The 17042-nt window shown below is 41.4% G+C and overlaps 3 protein-coding genes across 3 annotated transcripts; all 3 read left to right on the forward strand.

The window, feature by feature from the left end:
- The first annotated feature begins 2993 nt into the window (after positions 1-2993).
- Positions 2994-4668, forward strand: LOC149287260 (gastrotropin-like). The gene is made up of 4 exons (XM_089493089.1): positions 2994-3060; positions 3862-4034; positions 4164-4253; positions 4615-4668. The coding sequence occupies exons 1-4, from the start codon at positions 2994-2996 to the stop codon at positions 4666-4668; spliced, it is 384 nt and encodes a 127-aa protein (XP_089349215.1).
- A 3131-nt stretch (positions 4669-7799) lies between these two features.
- On the forward strand, positions 7800-9333 carry LOC149287261 (gastrotropin-like). The gene is made up of 4 exons (XM_089493093.1): positions 7800-7866; positions 8270-8442; positions 8693-8782; positions 9280-9333. The coding sequence occupies exons 1-4, from the start codon at positions 7800-7802 to the stop codon at positions 9331-9333; spliced, it is 384 nt and encodes a 127-aa protein (XP_089349219.1).
- Positions 9334-13697: 4364 nt separating this feature from the next.
- Positions 13698-15085, forward strand: LOC149287262 (gastrotropin-like). Its single transcript, XM_089493088.1, has 4 exons — positions 13698-13764; positions 13853-14025; positions 14567-14656; positions 15032-15085. The coding sequence occupies exons 1-4, from the start codon at positions 13698-13700 to the stop codon at positions 15083-15085; spliced, it is 384 nt and encodes a 127-aa protein (XP_089349214.1).
- Positions 15086-17042: the final 1957 nt, after the last annotated feature.

Consider the following 17042-nt stretch of genomic DNA (forward strand, 5'->3'; position numbering starts at 1 on the left):
TGGTCTTAGGCGACCCGCGTGAAAGGGTCGTTCGACCCCCAAAGGGGTCGCGACCCCCAGGTTGAGAACCGCTGCTCTAGCCGGACAATTTGAGATCCTTCAGTCTTTGCTGGTCGTTTTTACCTGTGTTTGGTAAAGTTGATTAAAGCTTTTGAGTCTATCTAGGTCTCCTTTTCCTGTAATATACCTGAAGAAAAGACCCAGATACATCTTGGAAGGTTGCAATTTATTATACTTCAAGTAGAATGGACAATGTTCTGCAATTCATTTAAAGAGGACCTATCACCAAAGATCATCTATGATCAGTGGTTTCCAACTCCAGTGGTCAAAGCCATGGTTTCAGCCTGTCCATATTCCTGAAATCAATTTGTCGCTCTATATGACAAGCCTGCCAATATAAAACCCAAACAACGGCTGTAGGTGAGGTCAGCCATTGTGCCTATCCTGCAGATCGATCCCTTTTCCACAGAGTTGGCATTAAAGGAACATTTCACTGTCCAATGGAGCCTTACCAACAAAGAACGCATATTAACGTACATTGTAATTGCATTCTTTAATAATTTTGCGTTGGAGCGTCCATGCTTGGTTATCTTGGCTCAGGGCGAGCGCCGTTGTTCTGCAAGACTGGGAAGTTGGACGCAGAGCCGCACCTAGATATCAATAGCTTTGGCTTGAAGTCAGATAAAAACCGATAACAATCCCTGCTACCACCGTCTTATCTGCTGCAGAACAATACGAGCAGGGTGTGCTACCCGTCATAAACGGGACCATTAGGAGTAGCCATATTAAATTGCTCCTTCACCGGCATTTAGTAACAGTAGAGTTGGTGGTAATCCAATGTATTTTGGCCAATCAGATACCACAAGATGAAACTATTAAGAATAAATATGGATATATCAGTCACACAATTAGGGTACAGACAAAACTAGAACTGACAGATTAAGACAAACTGATCCATTGGGTAAAAAGGGCCCGGCTCGCAAGCCGGAAAAACTCTGCTCTAACTTCTTTCTCCTCTAGACTGGGTGGGGTGTTGAGTTAATTTTAAATTTTTTATGACTTTATGAACTTTGATAGCTTCGTCTGTTGTGTAAATGATGGATGTGTCGGTGCAGCGATAAAGTCTACAGCATTGATCGGGATTTCCACCGGGACTCACCAGGTATTATGTATAAAGAAAACCACAAAGTTTGAACGGTGGTCTTATCACTTATAGCAAACAATGGAAACGACCCAATCAGCAGCAAGATTACATAAGTCCCGCTGCGCCCTGCCTGATAAACTAGGGGAAGGAATGACATGTTATTGTAATTTATTAACTATTATTCAATATCAAAATGCTACCTACAACTGAATCGGGGCCTGACCGGGAATGATTAAGCCATACATATCCAGCCAGCGGCCACCTTCCCTGTCTTGCAGGCACTGGAACTGGCACTGGGGGCTGCCTACATCATGGTAGCCAGAGGGTCCACCACATCGACTTCCAAGGATAAGTGGGGTCTGTCTGCCTACATGAGGAGTGACAGCTATGCATACACACAGCGTGTCCGGCTGTATGTTTAATGTGGATTTAATAATTTAATTAAGGAATAGGAAAGTAATACAAGCACCAGAAAAACTTATTCAGAAATTGTACAAGTTTTCCCAAAAGTTATATTGCACAACATACGTAAGCAAAGGACTTTGTGGATGCCAGACTACACAAAATAAAATTATTTATTACCGAAAAGTACCAAATTTTAAAGAGGGAACAGATGATTGGTGCCTAGCTCTACTTTACATTTGGTGTCTTTGATTTCAAGGGTTATAGGGTCCCTGATCACACACGGCCTGCCTGTAATCCAGGACCTACACCCGTTATCGGTCTTCGAAGCTGTTGTTGTGATCCCTTCGCGGAAGCGCTAGGTGTTCTAAAGGTTACGTTCACAACATCTTGTAAAATATCATAAACGATATTGCATCAAAGCAGTGTGTGCACAATTAGGATTGTCATGAAATCACAGTTTTTGCATTTCCAATTAATATCCCTCCTAACACCAGAGAGCCCCATCTGCCCCAAGAGTTCTAATGGCAGCCCTGCCTAGGGGGCATGGACTGAGAATGGGTTATTTTCAAATATTTATGTTCAGTCTCCTCTTGTAGGTGTCCAGACTCCAGATTAGAAGCTTTAGTGGTGTTACATAACCAAAATCAGAACTATACTTTTCTCAGCCCAGAAGACAACGTGACCAAGGCCTCCAAAACATTTGGAAGTCTCCAGACATTGTCGTTACTGGACTGGGGACCAGTAATCAGTTACTGAGGACAGGAATGTATGTATAGCTGCTCCTTTTGTATAGATCTATGATATAAATACACCTCCACCTGTATTCCATATGTTTATTTAGTAGATAAGCCTGTAAAATGTGGGATTTGGGTATATATATATATAAATATATACAATGCTTATTACTAGCCTCCAGCTCCGGACTGGGGGTGAAAAGCAGCCCTGGCACTTTAAGGCCAGCGGCCACTAAATTAGGTACGCGTGGCAGCTGGCTTGGTTTACGGAATGTTCTCTTCCACCTCCATGCATCTTTAACATGGAGCATCCAGCTGCATGATGGACACAACCTTCTCCTATGAAGTTGAGGACCATCTCTGCAGAGATGCGGAGGCTGAAGTAAGCATCGACAGGTGGGTTATGGACTAATCACTTGTAATATAAGTAAGGTTTGCGTAATCATTTTGTTAAGAATGAAATCTCAAGGTGTGAAGGATGATCGTTCTCCAGGTCAAAACTGGCATTTGTCTCCAGATCAATAACACCGATGGCACTGCTTCCGAGGTCACTGTCCCAAGATTGGCCAGGAATGGACTGATAAGCATCTAAAGCTCAGATGTATTCTCCACGAGGGAGGAGTGTGCTGATCTTCAGGTTATAAAAACCCCAGACGTCTACCTGGTCTTCACATCTCAGCCGGATACCTGACAGCAAAAAAACCAACAACATGTCTTTCACTGGGAAATACGAGCTAGAAAACCAGGAGAACTATGATGCTTTTATGAAGCTTATCGGTAACTAATATTTATTTTAACATAAAAAATGTGAATTAAAAATGTAAATGCTTTTTTTATTTTATATTTGTTGGCATATTGTGTTTAAAAAAAATATATATTTTATTTTTATTTTTTTTTCTGAGAATTTGTATTTTTTTATATACATCATACGGTATGATGTCCTATTCTTCTGCGTCCGTCTTAGTTATAAAACCACATAGAAATCTATTGTTGATGCTGGGACACATCAACATCTCAGCAGAAAAGACATTAAATTCAAGTGTAATTCAAGTGCCAGCTCCAGTACATTGGGTATTTATTCAATAAAAGCATTTCCAGTAGAAAGTGGTTTTATCCCCATAACAACTAATGGAATGTTCCTGCTGATTGTCAGTTGGTTACTATGGTAATAGGACCACGGTTAAAATATTGCCTAACCTGTATGAGTGTTTCTCAAAGAAGCCATGTTTACTGTATCTCTGATTTGTATTTATCGGGTCCCTTGTTGGACCCAGTTATTTGGGGTGTTGTTTCACCCACTTAACAACATTTTCACAATTAAATGTAGCATTATAGCCATCATTCAAAGCATTGTTGAATACAACAAAGCTATGAACGATAGGTTAATAGGCTAATAGGCTATTGCCACGGAAACCACATTCTGTCCCCCGAAATGATTTTCTCTTTGATGTTCTATAGTGAATGACATTCTCCTGTGGTCTCCTCAGCTCAGAAAGCGCCAACTTGTCTTTGATGTATCATTGTCATTGTTCTTCTCTCCGCAAACTTACTGAGACCACCATTTTTTTCCGGCATCAGGTATTCCCGACGAAACTATCGAGAAGGGAAGAGATTTCAAGTTCACCACTGAGGTCGTACAGAACGGCAACGACTTCACCTGGTCTCAGATTTACCCGGGGCGCACAATGACCAACAAGTTCACCGTTGGACAAGAGTCCGAGATGGAGACCATGAGTGGCAAAAAGTTTAAAGTAAGTTAAAGGGGGCCCACTTGCTTCTACAGGTGATAGGAAATTTTTTAGGCATTTATAAAGTTAATCATAATGAAGAAGAAGGCTTTATGCGTTTTACTCATTCTAAAATGTTTTTTGTTGCTACAGGCGACTGTAAAGCTAGAAGGTGGGAAACTGGTGGTGGATTTTGGTAAATACCTTCATACATCAGAGATCGTCGGTGGAAACCTGGTGGAGGTGAGAGAAATTCATTGCTTTCTTCTCTTATAAAGATCACGATTTCCCAAGGTGCTGAGTCTTAAAGCGTAAAACAAACGTATTCTCAAAAAGCCAAAAATGCCCAATTTCTAGAAGCGCCATGTGATGTTAGCGGGCATCATGGCTTATTGGGAGCACCAAAAACCACTGTCCAAATGGTCTTAACGATTCACCTCTATATTATTGGCTGTACCCTTTATTCTATGAAGCATTTAATTTTCTTTGCAATGGGTGGGCGCCGGTGGTCTATGTACTCAGGTCAAGTCAATAAAACAGATATATAAAAAAATACAAACACGCATACATTAACCTTCACAACCTCTCGTGTTTTTCATTTCAGACGTCTGTCGCTGGTGGCGTTACTTTCAAGAGAATCAGTAAAAAGTTGGCATGAAGAACAAACCTATTTTTAGAAATTTTCTTCTGTAAACCATTGAAAAAAAAATAAACTTTTTTTAAGAACACAATTTGTCCTCTTTCTGTGACTTTGTTTAAAAACTGGAATTTAAGTCAGACCCAGTGAGACAAATGATTTATTATAATAAACAGCGATAACGTGTTCATGGGCTTCTCTGGAAATTGTTGCTAAGGCCCATTTAAAAACAAAGCAATATTTTGGCCTAATTAATGTGACCTCACAAGGGGGGCATTGTGGTATGACATCATGACGCACCCAGGTAACTCACTAGTCCCATACACACTTAATCACAGGTATTTTGACCAGGGCAGGGCAGCCATTGGGAATCTTGGGGCCAAGTAAATGCCCCCCAACTGTCCTCCTTTGTGCAGGAAAGTCCCGATTTTGCCACTCTTTCGGGACAGAGCTTAGTGGGACTCAGAATTGCCAGAATTGTCCCAATTTCATAATCAATATTGAGCACATGCACAGTAGCGCTGCCAGCTTGAGTGACACTCTACCACTCAAGCTCTCCCCCCCATTGGGACTCAGGGGGGAAAGTTGGGAGGTATGCTAGTAGACACCTAAAGACAGGGCTTACCTGCCACATTCCCACCCTGTATTCCTTCCAACACCCCAACCCCATACTTGCAATGGGGTCACTCTGTCCCAAAATCCAGAAAGGGGCCATTTGAGCTCCAAAGCCAGTAACCGTCCAGACATGAATAGCAGGCTGCTAGAGCCCAGATCTCAAGAGCATGCCTCCAAGGGCCAATGACTGTGCCCATGACGGATCAGAGACGCTGCTTGTTCAGGCCCCATACACAACTAGCAGTTGTAGCCCACTGATCACTAGTATTAGGTTCAATGAAGACCCGTAAGAGCTATCTGGTTGCTTGTAAGAAAGCAAAACTGCCAAAGCCAAAGCTGCAGTTAACATGGGAAAGGCTGCCTTTTCTTACCTTGATAACTTAGATGGCCAGATAAGCTTATCTGGGTTTTTGATAAGGTCTTTGACACCAATGCCATAGATCTTCGATCACTGAGTTGTTAAATCCAAGGACAGGTTACTATTTTTTTAAGCTGGCAACACACGCAGTAATAAAGCGGAGCCCTGGGGACTGTGTCACGTAGTGTCCTCATTACTGATGAACGGGGAGAATTAAGACCCCTATGTAATGGTTTGTAATATTCTGCATTTTGCAGTTCTGAAAACTAAAGAAATCCATACAACTGCATACAAAATTCCCTCAAGATTGTAAGCTCTTGCGAGCCGGGCTCTCTACACCTAATGTATCGGTTTGTCTTTATCTGTCAATTCTCGTCTTGTCAGACCCCTTGAATATATGTATGGTGAGAAGTGCTGCGTATTGTCGGCGCTATATAAATAAAAGATAATAAAGTGGGTGTCCATCACAAATAGGAAAATTGAGAGCTTTGACCACATGGTATGATCTCAAAAAAAAGTGTTAGCTCACGTGTGTCGTTGTTGAGAAATACTCTTCATGAGCAAATGAAACCGAAGCCAACGTTAAAGGGATTTCATTTACTAAAACTACTTATAGTTTGTGCTATTTGTTTGTCAATCAGTGTAATTTGGACATATTTATCTTAAACGTTGATGTCATGGAAGCTGACATCAGTAGTAAGTGCTGAAGTTCTCTCCCTTCTCCTTCTTCCCACCGTTACAAAGGCTGCCTCAACCAGTCAACAACAATCAGCAACTTAACAATGGCGGAGAGATAACTGGGTGTAAAGGTGGCTGCTCTCATGGTACACACATAGGGTGGGTTTTTATACATTATATGTGTTTATTTGTCATACAGATCTGTTAAATGCAGGATCTGGGACAAGTGACAGACCGGCTTCAGACAACATCCAGATCTATCACCCCCGACTCGCTTGATTGAGGTTATTTAGAACATACATATAATATAAAAGACAGCACAGAATACAAACAGCCAAAGCTTGACAAGTTTATACAGATGTGTACAGTCAATAATAATAAAAACCTATCCCCCCCACAGGGGGATACGCAGCCCCTTCCTTCCCTCCTTGGCCAAAGACTAAAGACGGTCGGACCTTCTAGGGCCCCCTTCGAGGAGGGTACCGTTCGAGGAGGGTACCCACCGAAGCCTTCAAGAAGGGGATTGTGACGGTTCCTAGAGTCCTCCTACTCCTCTGCTATTGTTGCTCTTGGCGGAGAGGGACAACCTGAGGTCCCTGGTCGGCCCGTCACAAGGGTGACAGCCCAAAAACCACAGCCCCCCAATGAAGATGTCCTGTTTTTCTTTCCTGAAATGTGGGTGGCATGCCAATGGGCAGACTCTTGGCCTTTGCCAACTGACGTTCCCTTTTAATCACAGGCGCCATTGCTAAGGTGGCCGCTTCAGCCATGTTTTCCAGGACACATGTACATACACACTTTACATGTGCTGCCCCCTGCAGCATGTGGGGGGTATAAACTCACAGAAGGGAACTAATTACTCTTTTATAGATCCTACATACTGGCAAGTAGCATGCAGCCGCTTGTATCCACGCGTTCACTGCAACACCTGGCCTGGTGCTGGAGCGATATCGGGGGCATTTTCCTGGCACGCCAGGTAGTACATGTTGGGCCGCCCCACGTGTCCATGTCTGGCAACAAAATAGCTGATACAGACACCCTAGCCCCCACCTGACATGATATCCAGTTTAAAAATTAACCCCCCTCCAGAATAGTAAATAGTAATACGTCTCCGACGCCTTTGGATTTATCATAAATTTTGAGCATGAAAATTGCCATTTTATTTCATTCCAAATCAAAATCCTCTTTCTCGGTTTATTATACGTGTGCAGGTTTTTTTTTTGATTACGGGTCATAATGCAATATAATCCGAGAGGAAATTTCCACTGTCACAATAAAGGTTACTACATACGAGAGCGAGTTAAGCTTTCGTGTCTTGGGGTCAATAACACGAACAGCGATGATTCATCAGATTGCTGAGCGAGGGTTGGCCGGTAACGAGGAGAGACACCAGTATGGATGATGGGTGTAGGCTGGGGGGGGGTGGGAGTCTAGCCTCCTATATAAACCGGTGGATGCCTCAACCTCTCATCTCACCCAGATACCCGACAGCAACGCAAACATGTCTTTCACTGGGAAATACGAAGTTGAGTCGCAGGAGAACTATGACGCTTTTATGAAGCTTATCGGTAAGGACCGTAGCTGCGCATGTCATTTTTACATGGCTAGAAATACATTTATTGTCATTTATTCAATATAACCAAATTTCTACTTGTGGCTGAGGATAATGGGATTTATGACAACCCTGATTTATGAGTCCTATACACCAAGGGAGGAGTAGCCATCATCTGATTAGTTTAAGATTCAAATCATCATATTTTTTATGGTCTACAGTAATTTTTTTGTTACATAATTGGGGGTCTAGGATAGAATCTGTACGAATTTATGTTGTAGGAAATAAGATTTTTTCGCATTTTCTAACTGATAATACTTATATTGTTGATTTTTAAAATAGCCGACAATGTAGCATTATTATTAATGTATCTTTTTAATATTGCAATTGGTTTTTTTCTTTCCCTTTTTCGGTATTAGGTATCCCTGCAGAAACTATCGAGAAAGGAAGAGATTTCAAGTTCACCACAGAGGTCGTGCAGAATGGAAATGACTTCGCCTGGTCTCAGATCTACCCGGGACGCACAATGACCAACAAGTTCTCCGTAGGACAAGAAACCGAAATGGAGACCATGAGCGGAAAGAAATTCAAGGTAAGAGTCTAATAAAACCTTAATACAGCCCGGCAAGCCTCATAAACTAAGACCCCATCTATAGTTATTTTATTAATTCATAGTTATTTGGTTTAAAAATATATTGGGAGAAAAATATAATAATTTCCTATAATGAATCCTGAGAACCCACGGTTAAGCTGGCTTCTCCTATGGTATACATATTTTTTTAATATTTTTTTGTTTTAATCTATAATTCCATATTTTTTTCTATAATTTTCCAAAATTCTAGGCGACAGTTAGACTGGAAGGGGGGAAGTTGGTGGTCGACTTGGACCGATACCGCCATACATCGGAGATTGTTGACGGAAAGCTGGTGGAGGTGAGTGTATTTCCCTTCACATTGTAGATGTTGGTTTGAAAATCCATGGGCTAAACCTTCCTAAATAAAGTAAAGGTCCTGATTCTATTCATTAGACAATTAAAAGTATCCAGAGCCTTCCTGGACTCCCCCAAAAATCTTAATGAATAATAATAATTATTATTACTATCTACCTGCAATACCTCTACCTCTCTGGGGGGCCGGAAGATGATGTAGATATGTGTCACCCTGGAGCATACGTGTGACCTCACGTCACTGTGATGACATCATGCTCCTTCTTTCATGATGCCCTTGAGCCGAAATTCTGTTCTAGAGCCACTTTCATAAAGAAGATGAGCCTGAGCTGTGGCCAGTAGATTTAATACTGCTTGGGAAAACGTGAATTATAAGAGCCACTAACTTAACTGAAAACACTGCAATTCTCTCTCTTTGAAACACTACCTTTTTAGTAAATGATGTAACAATGAGTGAAAATGATGATTATTTTTCTCTTTCAGATATCGGAGGCTGGAGGCGTAGCCTTTAAGAGAATCAGTAAAAGGGTGGCATAAGCAAGATAATATTATTTTATGTTAATAAATTCAAATAAATGCTTGAATATCATCATTCGGCTTCTGTGTCTTTATAACTTGCTCATTATTATGGAAACACTAATAAAGAACATCTATCAACAAATATTCCCACAAGCACCGGGTAATTTCCAGAGCTTGACCCTGAGTCTCAGGGTATTTGCCCCAATCATAGGGTCTCAAAGGGGGGAAGGGGGGAAATACACATTCATCGGCTTACTCATTTATACTCTTTATGGATCTGACAATCTCTAAGGCTCCTAACTAATGCATTTGCTTCAAAGTATGTTATGGTTGTATATCCCTGCTTGAAAGCAGGTGACTCAGTCTTGGAGTTCAGCAGTGAGGATGGCAGCTGCAGAGGGGGCTACTATGGGAACTGCCCTGTTTCAGGCCTAGAGTGGCCCCCCACTGGTTCTTCACCCTTCTGTGTTCTGAGTCTGGTTCTATTGTGCATGAAACCCGTTTCCACCATGGAAGGAGGTTTTTGAGCCTTTTAATAAATTGGGATTTCTATCTATGATTGACATAGCAAGGCCCACTTTGAACAAAGGATGCTGATGCCCCCATGTCCTATGAACCATACCCACGCTGCTTCTTCCTGGGTCTCCGGGTCACAGCGTGGAACCTCGGAGTCGCCAGAGCGGTGTTGCAGCACTCCCATCTCCTCGCCCACTTCCCCTCCTAATATGGCATCAGCGGGACCTCCTGCAACATCGGCGGGGCCGCCCACTGAATTGGCCACTGACGTCGGGGAGCCCTCCTACCCGAATCCCGCAACGGGGGGGCTCTGGGTACCCGGAGCCAGAGAGTTCCCAGGAATGCCTATAAACCAAATATAAAGGAAAGTTAGGGTGACAAATATAGGTGACAGTTCTTGGACTGAGACCTCTGTCCCTGGTTTGTATTTGTCCCTGGAGTTGTCAAAAACCCCAACAGACAACTTATTTTATTGACTGCCACCCTTAAGGGTATTTTCCGTGGTATTGATTGGTGGCACCTCGTTATTATGGATTTAATTATTTGTGCCAAAGGACAAAATGACCGAACCGTTTGCTTATTCTACGACGACCGGTGAGATCATGTTCAAAAAGGGCAAAGGGCGACGTGACTGCCTTGGAAAGGAGTTAATTGGAAACGGGGCATCATGAAAACTCATACCTACAACTATATACCATCAATGGGAAATTTTAAGTATTAAATAAATGTTTGTGCTTGCAAGATAAAAAAGTATGGCGGCAGATTTGACAGCGACATCAATGGGGCCGTCCACAGATGTCAGCGGGACTTCCTGCCGGCATCCCGCAAGGGGGGCTCCCAAAACATTTGTCGGCCCGGTGGGCCGCTAGCCAAGCACCCAATCTGCTGTTCCTGACTATGCTCAGCCACATAGTACATGAGTATAAAAACGTAGCATGCGTAGCATCCAGCCGTTATCAGGGGGCCGCTGGCCTTAAAGTGCCAGGGACTACTCGTCATCACCAGTGCAGCTCTGCCTTCTTTGTTAACATTCAAAGCTCAAAAATACAACCTGTAAAGGTTAACCTGAGCTAGTTTGGGCTTCACAGGCATGCGTGATATACACATTTTTTCAAGTGTTTGGTCACTGAGGGCATCAAAACATTATTGTCGAAAGTTAATCATATGTTTTGGAAACACAATCTGGGGTCCTTACTAACGAAAATGTAATTCTGCTTGGAATAAAACTGTTACCAGGAGTCCTGGCTAAAAGTTCAAGACAGACCGATATTCCGTATTTCTATAAAAAGGTCACATATCGCCATATGTGGGAACTTTTCGACTAGAGACTATAGGAGAGGCGGCCACCAGAGGTGGTGGGAGCGGGGTCCTAACAAGCCCCACCCCCTCGCTTATTCCCCCCTTTAAATGGTGGTGTGTCCCGCGAATTATGGGGTAACACCCACTGATGTCGGCGGGACCACCCACTGACATTAACGGGTAGTCCTGACTGCATCCAGCAAGGGGGGCTCCAGGTATGCATATTACTCACCTATTGGCAATAAAAAACAGAATGTTAGTAAAGACCTAACACCGCTGGAACAGAGCTGACTGGCGGGGAGTAGATCCCGTTAGGAGATGATTTGGGCTAAACACATCTCTTACATGGCAAATAACTGGGAGTGGGGCAAATGCATATGCAGAATCCCACCATGCATTTATAATGGGGGACAGCTCAAAAATTTAAAGGGACCCCACAGCTATCATATGCATTAAAGTGCATGTGTGTACCCTTCAGGTCAGCGAGGTAATAAGACCTTTTATCAATAAACATATAAATGTGAATATGGTTTAATCAACAAAGAAATTACAAAATTCTAATTTTTTTTTGTAAATTCATCAATTTTTATTCCAAAGTTGCTCATACGCTGACACTTGCTGAGTTGAGTGTTACTGCTTTATAGCCCCAGTGGGGTTAAGGCAAGTTTTGTAGACGTCTGTTTCAAAGCCATAAAACCTTGCTAAGTATAGTATTATTGTAAAAGCATATAATCCTCCTTATCATTTCTGCAAAAGAGCCCAGAGGTTATTGCTTGGCCCTCTATGAGTTCATTCCTTCCGTGGCCAATAATTAGACTTAAAAACTCAACCCTCCTTGTTGAGAGAAAAACATAAAAGGTATAGGAAAAATGTATATGCTTTCCAATTTTATTTTGACCTGTCTCCCTTAATCTGTAGTGAGGCTTACACTGCTCGTAAACCATCCAGGACATGTGTAGATTAAGGGAAGTGTCCCCCTAGTCTCTTAATTGTCATTAATTAGTTTAGTGATCATTAAAATCATCCCCTCCCACCCCAAAATGTTTTTGATTTGAATGCAATGAAATACCCCCCCTCCTAAATCCACTTGTGTGACCCCCTGGCATTTACCTTGGCGTTGAGCATATACCGGTATCTTCATTACTTGCACCCTCTAGTGGTTGTCCAGTGAATAGCAGTGTTGTCTGATGTCATATTCCAGATATGACATCAGTGACAATGATCTTATAGTTAAGTTATAGAGCACTAGCAGAGTCCATAGCAGTATTAGATCTGTGCTGGAGAAGCTATGTGGACGGCATCTGCAGACAGCTTGTTGCCCCTATCATAATTGCACAAGGTCTTGGCCTAGTCAAGTCTAACCATGTCCCTTCAGTTTAGAAGTGTCGCTGAACAAAATCACCTTTGATGTCTGTCTGTCGCTTAAAATCCTTGAAATCCAGGCCTCTCTCAACCTGGACCCCTTTTTTTTCCATTTCTCCACCATTCATCCTCTTTGCATTTCTCTTATACGTAACGGTGCATCTATGCGTCTTACCGCTCAGACTCTGCCATATTTATCATTTCTGAAGTCCGCTTACATCTCAAAACCAAAAACTCTTTCCTTCACCACCTAAATACCATCCCCATCGCCCCTTCTTCTGATGACTTGCACCTCCCTTCTTTGTTCTCTATTATGCATCACTTCTTTACTGTCCAAATCCTGCTCCATGGTCCTTCTCACCTTCTGACTTTTTGTTGAATTTCTCTTTTTACCTTATTCTCTCCATTTCTCTATTCAAATCTCTTTAACTTTTTCATCCTTTACGGAAAGATCTCAAGATTCTACACTGTCTGTGACGTTCCTGGATCATCAGGGGCATGGGAAAAGTTACAAACATGACTTCTTCTGGAACACACATAATCTGAGGAACATCATAGTTCCTAAGTAAACTCCAGGCTAACAAGAAAATGAATCCGCCATAATCTACGATCTTCCAATGCAAGGGACCCTTACCCTTAGTTGCCCCTTTGCTTTACACATTCCTGATATAATATATATGATATATGAGCAATAATATGTTAAACTCTACCTATAGCAGACATATTCTCCCCTCCTGGCCAGCTCACCTTCTCAGTTCTCTCATTTACCCCATGTCATTGTAAATCACCAGTTACTGTAAAAATCTGTTATAAGACTGTTATTACAATATTAAAGGGACTTCAATATTAAAGCGATATTGTAAGAAATAAATGAAATACAAAAAATAGCAGAAATATTCAGATTGCAAAATGTAGACCAAAATAATTTTTAAGATGATCAAAATGATCTCTGATGAACTTTCCACGATTCACCTGGAGCGTGATTTTATAACCACTTGAACCTGGTATTTGCCTGCAGGTCAGTAACACTGTTACAACGATCTTATCAGATCCTCTGCACAATTCAGAGATTTCAGATGATAAAGCCTAGGGGTGGAGCGAGAGACGACGTGGTATAAAATCCACACGCCTTCCAGCCTTACTGCACTCACTGATCAACCCATCGCCGGTTTGTCCAGCTTTCTACAAACATCTGCAATAACATCATGGCCTTCTCCGGGAAATACGAAGTAGACTCCCAGGAAAACTACGAGGCTTTTATGAAACTTCTTGGTAAGAAACTACCTTATGGAAAAGAGCTGCGGTTTCTCGTTGGGGGATATTTCCAGCTAATAATATATATTGTTGAACTTTGTATCAGGTATCCCCGATGAAAAAATCCAGAAGGGAAAAGATTTCAAGTATACTACAGAAGTCGTCCAGAACGGCAATGACTTCACGTGGTCTCAGATTTATCCAGGGTTCACTTTGACCAACAACTTCACCATAGGTCAAGAGTCCGAGATGGAAACCATGGGTGGCAAAAAGTTTAAGGTAATTTGCTCCCTGAGAACCTAATGAATGCTATGATATAGACAAAGTATCTGATAAGCTACAGGGACAGGACCTCGATGGCCAACTGTCTGGTCAAAGGGCTGTTATCCTAGATGTACACCAACCTATAACTATATCGCACCTTATCTTTGTATTTGTGACACTTTAGACACTGCCAAGAGACCTCTCTTGCCCCCAGTATGGGTTATTTGATTAAAAAGTGATCGTCACAGCTGTTGTTTGAATGAGGGTGATAAACAGTAGACTATTATCCATACTAAGCACATGCCTAGGGGCCCCCGGTGGTCTAATGGACAATCTGCTGGCATACAGCCATTGGCTGAACAGCTGGAATCCTTTAATACTTAAGTCTATTGTTACAACAAAGTAATAATAACCTATTGGAAAAAATGGGTAATTACCATATTTTGCTTTTTTGTTTAATTTTATACAGAAAATCTTAAAGGTTTGATATTGTGTAAAAAAAGAGCATAATTTATAGCCTTTTTAATATATAAATCTAATGTCAATTTAATTGCAGACAACCGTTAGACTAGAAGGTGGAAAAATTACAGTGGATTTTCCTAACTACCACCATACTGCCGAAATTGCTGGTGGAAACCTGGTTGAGGTAAAATGACGTTTCAATAGTTTAGAGGACAATATCTGCTGGTAGGAATGGATTTAGATGTTTATTTGATCATAGAACCTTAAGTTAATATAAGTTCCACTCATAGAGACATTGGAAGGTTATTCTACGTATCTACTACCCTATGTCAAAAAGTAATATTCTCTAATATCCCAGCCTTCCACTATCTAACTTCATATCACGCTATCTTCAGATGTTCAGATGGAGATCTCATCTATCTCTTGTGAAATTTCAAACTTCAAACTTTAATAACTTTCACATTAGAATCTGGTCACATGTAGGATTCATTCTCCATAACTAAACTTTACAAACTCCATTATTGAAGTGACATTTTTATTTCTTTTTGTCTTTTTGCAGATCTCACAAGCTGGTGGAGTGGTCTTCAAAAGAGTTAGCAAAAAGGTGGCATAAAATGGGACTTCAAGCATCACATCACTTGCCATGCCTTCCTTTGAAACAAATAAACATTGTTTGCTTAATATATTTTTGTTGCGTGTGTGTCTTTAATGATGTTAAAGAGAACGTTGATGAGCATACAGATCCTCCATGAGAAATGCATGGTCTTGGTCATAGAAGGTCCTAGGCTGTCCATCACACTCCTGCTCCTCTTCTCTCCTTCATCGATTTTGTCTGTAAGACTCACATTTTTACTTCTTACATTTCTTTCCTAGTTTCTCTTTAGGAAACCTTAGGTCGTTGTTCAGCAGAAATCTTATCTAAACTAAATTTCAGCAGGTCATAAAAGGTCCTCCTAGTCCCCTAGGTCATCTTTATCACTCTGATGAGTCTATTCTTTTTTCACCTGCCAATTCTTCATATTTTATCCTGTTTTTTCCTATAATATTCTCTAAATATAAAAAAAAACATGTCTAGGCTTCAAATCCAGCTTCAGATTGGTCTGCAGGTTCACATCGAGCTTCACACAACGCTAGCAGGACCTTCACTACCTTCTTACAATGTTCTCGACAAGTATAACACAAGGACATCTGAACCCTGCACACAGCAGATTGTTAGCATAAAGCTTTTTGTTGTAAAAGGATTCTTTACATAGATTGCAGATTGACGAAATACCAGGTTACGTCATTCCAGGCTGACCTTCAGGACATGCTTTTGTGTCACATGATCATAAAATGTTCCTGGTAAAAATTATGAATGGGGCGATATTTTACATTATTAAATAATTATATCTAGGAAATGTTTAGGCATTCAATAATGTATAAGAAAGTGTATCATTCTGCATTATACAGGGTGCGTGCTCATGAATGGACAGTAACATCTTCTTTTGGCAGTCTGTCCCGGGCCATGGACCTTTCATAACCCTGCTGAAAATCAGAATTGCAGCTATAACACAATAATAGTGATCAGATTAACTTCTTCTTGGCAGTAGGATCCTTTCAAATCAACATTAACATCCTTAACCAATAATTGGGGTTTTAAAGCTTGGCAATTATCTAATTGTACAAACCTTTTCAGCCTGCAAATTCTATCAGCAGCCTGAGATATTCCAGAGCAGATGATGAATAATAAGGAAATTACTTGACCAGAACTCTGAGTCACAATAGCTACTCATAAGAGCTGTCAGACACATAGAGAAAAAATAATACAGTAAATAATACTTGGTAAAAGCAGAAAGGAGGATGAGTATTGGAACAATTGTTTCATGTTCTTTCTTACCTTCAAACATGGTCTTAAATTATGATCTCATATTATAACCACCTTGATCTCAATTGTACTTTTGGATTTCCATGTACTTTAAATCATGTTTATCTATTATACATTATATTGACAAAAGTATTGGGACACCTGACCACTACACCAACAGGTGTTGGAAGCATAGCGTTGTCCAACATTTTGGACAACACTATGCTTCTAACTTTGTGGGAACTGTTTGGGGAAGACGCTTTTCTCTTCCAGCATGACTGCCCCAGCGCACAAAGCAAGGTCCATAAGGAGAAGGTTGGATGAGTTTGGGGTGGAAGAACTTGACCGGCCGCACAGAGCCCTGACCTCAACCCCATCCAACACCTTTGGGATGAACTGGAACAGAGATTGCGAGCTGCACCTTCCCATCCAACATCAGTGCCTGACCTCACAAATGCTCTACTGGATGAATGGGCAAAAATTCCCAGAGAAACGCCCCAAATTCTTGTGGAAAGCCTTCCCAGAAGAGTGGAAGCCGTTACAGCTGCAAAGGGGGAACCAACTTCATATTAATTATGTATTTAGAATGCAATGTCATTAAAGTCCCTGTTGGTGTAATGGTCAGGTGTCCCAATACTTTTGTCCATATAGTGTATCTACCACCAAAATATGAACTTAACTCCTACACCCTTGAGGTCATGGTGACACTCTAAACTCCAATGCCACC

This window comes from Sceloporus occidentalis, unplaced genomic scaffold (assembly GCF_023333645.1).
Source record: "Sceloporus occidentalis isolate IW3139 unplaced genomic scaffold, rSceOcc1.0.p SCAF_62, whole genome shotgun sequence".
In the NCBI taxonomy this organism is placed as follows: domain Eukaryota; kingdom Metazoa; phylum Chordata; class Lepidosauria; order Squamata; family Phrynosomatidae; genus Sceloporus; species Sceloporus occidentalis.